Source organism: Mesitornis unicolor, unplaced genomic scaffold (genome assembly GCF_000695765.1).
Source record: "Mesitornis unicolor isolate BGI_N332 unplaced genomic scaffold, ASM69576v1 scaffold13874, whole genome shotgun sequence".
In the NCBI taxonomy this organism is placed as follows: domain Eukaryota; kingdom Metazoa; phylum Chordata; class Aves; order Mesitornithiformes; family Mesitornithidae; genus Mesitornis; species Mesitornis unicolor.
The window spans coordinates 53,385-60,712 of NW_010180893.1; the positions used below are offsets into that span (position 1 = coordinate 53,385).

At 42.3% G+C, this 7,328-nt stretch overlaps 2 protein-coding genes across 2 annotated transcripts in view; one reads left to right on the forward strand and one right to left on the reverse strand.

Annotated features, from left to right (window-relative positions):
* B3GALNT1 (beta-1,3-N-acetylgalactosaminyltransferase 1 (globoside blood group)) overlaps positions 1 to 5,615 on the reverse strand; it is a 10,456-nt gene extending 4,841 nt beyond the window's left edge. Inside the window, 1 exon segment of the mRNA XM_010183238.1 lies at positions 5,591 to 5,615. Within this exon segment, the coding sequence (XP_010181540.1) occupies positions 5,591 to 5,615 (25 nt within the window).
* On the forward strand, positions 3,406 to 3,990 carry ARL14 (ADP-ribosylation factor-like 14). Its single transcript, XM_010183239.1, has one exon. It carries the CDS (start codon positions 3,406 to 3,408, stop codon positions 3,988 to 3,990), a length of 585 nt encoding a protein of 194 aa, XP_010181541.1.
* Positions 5,616 to 7,328: the final 1,713 nt, after the last annotated feature.

A 7,328-nucleotide genomic window follows, 5' to 3' on the forward strand; every position in this document is an offset into this window, starting at 1 on the left:
CAGGGCCGCGCCCGCGCGCTCCCCAAGGCCCGCCGCCCCCCCCGCGACCGTTACCCGTTACCGTTACCGTGCCGGGCCGCCCGTCAGACGGGGCGGGGCCTCCTGGGCGTAGCAGCTGCGTCTCCGCCTCCTCGCGGGGGGTGCCGGGGGCGGCAGAAGCGGGGAGCGGGCGGGCCCTGCGTTGCAGCGCCGGGAGGGCGCAGCAAATGGCGTCCCCGGCGCCGGGTTTCTTCTCGGTAGTGCTCGCAGGGCTGCAGCTGGTTCCCTGTTTTTTAAAAACCCAGCGTGGTTAGGGGTGAGATCAAAGTGTGTGGATTCCAGGGAAGAAGACGCAGGTGGTTTTCAATTCAACTTGTTCTGATTCACCCCCAAGGCTCCCTAAATTACTACGTTAATGACACGTTGTGCTGTTACAAGAGCACGCAGCCGCGGTGGAATGTCCTGCTCGGACAACTTGGGAACCTAAATAGTTTACATAAACCTACATAGCGTACGAAAGGTTTATCGTGCAAAGTTTGAGTTCAGATTAATTGATTGTAAATCAGCTGTCCTAGTTTTGTTTTATTACTGAGTTTTTTAAGCTGAACATAGAGGCAAACCCTAGACAAGCAAGATAGCCTCACCCCGGCAAAGCAAATACACCTTTGGACAAATCCGAGGGAGATTTCTTATTCTTCCAAATGCTCACCTTTTGGTGCAAATGTAGAATTAGCAGCTGTGTGTGGAAGGCTCCGTCACTCCATATCTTGCGCAGCTGCCAACGGCTCTGTTTTGAACTCATCCTGTGATGTAAACTCCCAAGTAACACAGGAAATCATTACTGGAAGTGGCTCTGCGTGACAAAATGTTGCTCTGAAACAAACTCAGGTTTGATTCGGGAACAACCAAAAACTCCAAAACTATGGTGTCGTCAGAAGCTAGCGATTCTGTCCTGGAAATAAATTTTATTGGCTTGTAAAAAAGTCAGACATGGCTTAATCACTTCTCTAAAGTGATAGTCAGATTTAATAAAATAACAGTTGAGACCATAAATATTGAATACATTTGGAGCAAATGTGTAAGGCAGAGAACTGTGAGTAACCTCTCAATCCCAGCACGACCCAGGGACACACGACATCCACTCTGTCACAGAAGGGAGGTTTTGCCCTTGATCACGATAACCGTATGTCAAGGAAATGGCACGCTATTTTGCAGGGAATTGTGATTCATTTGACTGCGTTAACAATGTGTTTTGCATAGTTCCCTGTCTCCCCATCTTTCAATTCATTCATGTACATTATTTATAAAGAAATGCAAACACTTTCTTCCCTGGTTTAAGACATCATGACCTGCTCCTGAAAGAAACCCTACACGTAATCTGTACGTGCTGTTAAATACGAAAAACGCACAACGGTGAGTATGTCATCATCATCTCTTGTTGCCCTCAATTAGTTCTGGTATAACCCTTTTAACTTCAAGAGAAACCAGATTATAACTTGTCTGTCAAGACTGAGGTTTATTTTACGCAACGTGTAATATCTGAGCAACCAACGTTGCCATTATCAACGTGATTACCCTATCAGTCAGCAGCTCCATTGGCCAGAAGACTTTTACATCTTTTTGCTGACTGTGGACTTCCCGAAGCAAAGACAACTGGCAATGACTGATACTGGTGCATGTGGGTATAAGGGCGAATAACTGTTGCAATACTCAGCATGCATTGGACCAGCCCAGCATAGGTCCAGACAATGGAGACTCAAAACTAATTAAATCATGCTAGACTAAATTTTCTATCTCCTCTTTTTTTTTTCATATTCTATTATTGAAAATGCTGGCCAAAAAATTAACTTTTGATTGAAACTCAGTTATTTCCAGCTGTCATGGTTTAGACAATTGTTCTGTTACCTCATGACTCCTCCCCACTCAGGAAAGGGAATTGGGAAAAGGAAAGAAGAGCTGTGGGTTGAAATAGAAACAAATAAAAATAAAAATACAGTATAAATAGCAATATAAATATAAAGTACACAAAGTTACACTCAGCTGATATAGTAGTCACAATGAGTGGGGGGGCAGGCCTCAGGAGGAGAATGATGGGTGATGCCCTCCAGGGATGACAGACATTGAGGAAAGTCCCCAGCAAACTCCCCAATTCAGTGAGTGTGATGTTTATGGTACGGGATAATTCTGTTGGCCGGCTTGTCGGCTGCCCTGGCTTTCGGTTCCCCCAGCTTCTGCACCTGGCTAACTCAAAACTGCTACAGACCTTGACTGCTGCACATCAGTGCCGGCCAAAAACTAGAACAAAGTGTCTTTCCAAGTCTGTTTCCACTAAATGGAGTGCTGTGGTGTTTGCAGAAATGCAGCTTTCCTGAACAGAGAACTGATTCTGTTGTTCTAACCCAGCAAAACCAGGACACCCTCCTTCTTCTTCCTTTCTTGAAGGAAATCTTCATCACAGATCAGAGGGCAACAACAAAATAGAGCATAATTGACCTAATAGGAATTTTTAATTTCAGGTAGCTGAATCTTGGTAATGACCAGATCATAAGATCTGTATTCAGTGTCCACCATGCAGAGTGCAGTTAAACTTGTTCATACAAACATAACTCATCAAGTTTACAACAGACAGCGTCATCAAAGCAGACAACTTCATGCACGAGTGAGGAGGAAGAGTAACTGATGGAGTCTGAGACAGCCAGTTAGAGCAGAGCACCTTTTTAAGTGCAGTTCTCTTATGGTTTGATTGAGTCCGTGTACCCATGCAGACTCACATTAGAAACCTCTTGACATTAATTTGTCCCTGGGAAACAAGATGCACCAATAAATCAGATATCTTGTCATTCTGTAAACTGGTAAGTATGGTCAGACCTTAAGGTTTCCCCTCCTCACTGGCTGTGTTTATATTTTGTTTCTTTTCCTACACAAATGTGGATGCAGTAATAAAGGGGTTTATCTCTGGGCACACACTAAACAGGGCAGGCAGGTAGCGGTTCCCTGGACCATGGGATTAGGCAGTAAAACCAGGCTGCTGCTGGTTTGGTACACACAATTTTACAATGTAAAGAGTTCTTAAATGGTCATGTAAGTGTGGTTGGCTGTTCAAACACGTTCGAAGACGGTAACCTTTGCGCTTGTGACCAATTGGTTCGTTACTCATGGTTGTTCCACCCACAGGCTTGGCACTGAACATTACACCTTCATAAATACTGTTTGTGTATGGATAATCAAGCTGATAAAAGCCGGCATGTATTTGTACAGAGCTTTTACTTACTTTTCATAGCGCAAAGCTGCTTCTTCCCCTTCCTCTTCCTGGCTCTTTGTGCTTCATCTCACGGGGAACAAAGACATCTTACTGACAAAAAGTTGGCTTTACGGAAGACGGTGAATTCCAGCTTTAAAGGCTGAGTGGAGAAGACCACGTCACGAATGGGCCTGCAGAGCACCAAACACTCCAAAGTGAAGCCAGGGAATATAGTGATGTTAGGACTTGATTCTGCGGGAAAATCCACGCTGCTGTACAAGTTCAAGTGTAACGATGTTTTTCTAACAACTCCGACAATTGGCTTTAATGTTGATATGATTGAAACCGCCAAAGATTTTACTTTGACGTTTTGGGATGTTGGAGGACAACAGAAAATGAGGCAGGTTTGGTGCAATTTCCTGGAAAACGCAGACGGGCTGCTGTATGTCGTGGACAGCTCTGATAAGCGACGTCTGGAAGAATCAAAGAAGGAATTTGAACTCATTTTAAAGAATGAATTTATGAAGAGCGTACCGGTCGTCGTGCTAGCGAACAAGCAGGATTTGCCTGGAGCTTTGAACGCTGAGGAAATAACCAGGAGATTCAAGATGAAGAAGTACTGCAGTGACAGAAATTGGTACGTACAGCCCTGTTGTGCTATCACAGGAGAAGGTTTATCAGAAGCTCTCCAAAGACTCACGACATTTGCAAAGTACTCCAGCAGGTCAAAGGAGACTTCTACAATCTTTAAAGAACTTGAAACACACTGAGAATTTCTGTTATCAAATTCTGGTGAACGTTAATCAGCAGATTTTGTTGGACAGCCTAAATCTGAAAATACTGGATTCTGGAGAACTCATATAAGGAAATATTTATAAAGACCTTCGACTACATTGTACTGTTTTACCTGTAGATGCTTCTAAGAGACTACTCTGCTGTATTTTATTAGTGGTAGCATACTTGGAGTTATTCAGCTCAGAAGTGTGGCTGTTGAATGATGAAAAAGGTGGAGCTGAGCTGCTGAATTTTAGCAAGGTGAGCAGTGCTTAAAATGCTTAAATTAAGTTATTTAGTCAAGATGTAAAATAGCCAAGTTGTTCATCCAGCAAGAAAAACGAGAGATAAAATGTTTCGTAATAAATGCTCTGTGGATGTATTTCTCATGTAAATATACAGTCCTTTTAGAGCTTAACCTCTTAGTTATGTATGATACAACCTATGAATCTGAAGTACTTGTTGGATAGTAATGCACTCCAGAGCCAGTTACTCCAAGGAGATTTTAACAAACAGGATCTGCACCTCATCAAGCCACAGATAAAGCTGAGATCCGGTGCTGTGTGTAAGGTGTAGATCCGATGTCACTTTGTTACAGATTTCCATGCACCACTTTCTTTGTTTCTGCACTGCTGAATTGCTGTCCTTCGCCAAGAGCAGAGCAATGGAAGCCAGCCTGGGATAGTCCAGCGAAGCGCTGACATTTGGGGTGAGGGGCAAAGGGGGGGAGGAATGGGGGGGATTGGCTCCTTGGTTGTTTTTTTATAAGTCTTGATGGATCGTGTCCTGCCTGTACTGCAGCCACCTGAAATTTTGATACTGAGAAATTTAGGTTTGATTAAATTCGACATAAGTGCTACAGAATTGCTAGTCCTATCACTGCAGTTTGTAGAAAAAAAATTCAAATTAAATTTCTGTTCAGATTTCCTGGTTCATGAAAGAGTGGATTAGTATTCTGAATGCCATTAAAGCAACAAAGGATTGATAGCTATTAGACTAATTGAACTGTATCAACCATGAAAACCATTTGAACACTAGGGCTGAAAAGTTAACAGCGCCTGCTCTTTTAAAAGCAAAGAAAAAAGACCATCTGACTACTGGTTATACAGTCCCAGAAAATCCAGCCCAGTTATTTCTGCCTTCTTGAGCAAGAAAGGTAAGTTTCTTACCTCTGCAGAGGTAAGATGCTCTAGTGGTTAGGATGCTTGCTTAGATAGCTGGATTTTTTATTTTCCTCTATGTCTACCACAATCTTTGACCAGGGGAAGTCATTTAATCCCTCTGTGCTTCAACAGTCCCTTGGCAAAATTAACTTCCCTGTTATGTGCTCTGAAGAAGTTGTGGCAAGGGTCAGCTTGTGAGCCCTTCTCTTGTGACAAAATTATTATGCCAAGTAATTCACTAGGAAATTTATATTTGGTTATTACTAATAAACAGGCAGGAATTTCAAGTTGTAGACGGGTGAAGCAGCAATAAAAGCATCCAGACGGACCCTGTTGTCTCATGCATATATTATTCAAAGACAAAAAATCATCAGGTGAATTTGCTGAAACAGTAAACAAAGGAAGGTTTCTTAACAGAAGCTGTTATTAATACTGACAGTAATTACCGTGGGCTACATCCTGAGTCATGTTGAGACTACATTTCTGAAAGCACACTTGTCATTGCCTGGTCTGATGATTTAGGCTCAATATAAAATACTGTCTTCTCTCCCAGAAAGGATTTTTTTAAAGTCTACAACAACAGGGACATTATTTTTCTAATCCCAACAGTTCAATGTTAAAAAGTGCAATATTTCAGATTGATACATTTATAAATATTTGCATGTGTATGTCACATACTGAATTCTCCCACCAGTTTAATCTAATCATGTGTCTATTATAACTCTGAATCTAGTTCAGTCCCTCAGGACTTCCTCAGGGAATAATACTCCTTGAGAGATTTAATGAGAGTGCACCAGGGTGTCTAATTAGAAAAGAAGCAAGTTCTGAGGGGAGAAATAAAGTAGTATAATAGACCAGCTCATATAGCTAAAAAAGAGAATAAGCTTTCAGGTGCACAGTCCCTTCCCCAGGTTATCCACTTAGATTAAATGATACACACATTGACTTGAAGAAAATATTTCACATTATACTTCAAAGGAAAGAAATAAAGTCTATTACATTCACTTTACAGAATATCAAGTATTTTAAAACGGATTTTTCTAAAAGCTTTGTTTCCTAAAGAAATGAAGCTTTGCCCATTTTACCTGCCCATAGAGAGCCCTACCTTCTGGAATAATTTTAAAGCTTTAAAACAAACATCAATCAAGTTGGGTAGAGGTGCAGGTTCTCAAAGGAATTGTATGCCTGAAAGTTTAATTAAAAAAATCAGTGAGATAGAGAAAAGTGACCATACTGGTGCCCCCAGTGAAGGCAAGGCTGATAAGGTACAAGAGACTAATCCCCTAGGAGATAAATGTTCCATTTTAGCTGCAAGAGAGCTACAAGAGGACATAAATCCACAAAGCCCAGACTTAATTAATTCCCCTGCTCCTGGAGCCAGTCAGTCTTTTTCTATACTGCCTGGCTAAATAGTGTGCTTGGGATGTCTTTAGGATGAGGACATAGAGGACATAGAATCCACTGCTTAGAATTTCCTTTCTACACCTGGAGTAAAGAATCTTTCTGATTGCTCAGCATGTCTTGGAAAGGAACCCTGAAAAACATATTATATTGCGTGGGCAAAAAGGCGCAGAGGAAGCAGAACTTCTGGCTCAGTTCTGCAAGGATGCAGAGCAAAGCATGGGGCCGATGCGGTTCTTTTCCCCAGCCCATGAGTAGAGTGGGGTTGGTGCTGAAGGAAGGACAGCGGCCAGAGGCAGGAGGGAGCAGGGCCCCCTGCGCCGCTCACCGCGGCATCTGTGCCTTCTGCCCTCACGCATATCTGCAGCCCAGGACACCGTCCAGTCCCTGTTGCAAACCTGGAAGTCGTTTAGCTATCTGATCCCATCACGTGTTATGTGGTGAAATCAATAGCAAGGAGGTTCCAAAGGCATTTTACAGCTTCATCCTGCTATGGAGAGTTTTATACCTTTTGACTGCTTGACTGTACAATATAATGAGCAGAATTGTCTTTGTTTCAGAGCACAACAAAGTGGAATTCTACTTGTGGTAAAAATACAATCCATAGTATCGTAAGCATAATTTATTCCTGGACAAGTTTTGTTTTCTTTCATTATTTAGAATTCATATAGGTTACTCACTAAGAACAATTTTAGGATTTTTGAAGGGTTCAAGCTGCTTTAAGAAGGTAAAAAAATCAGAATATGAAGAGTGCTGCCCCTCCTTGGCAG

Excerpts from the sequence above, each read along its gene's own strand:
- ARL14 (XM_010183239.1), top strand. The coding sequence starts at position 3,406 with ATGGGCCTGCAGAGCACCAAACACTCCAAAGTGAAGCCAGGGAATATA.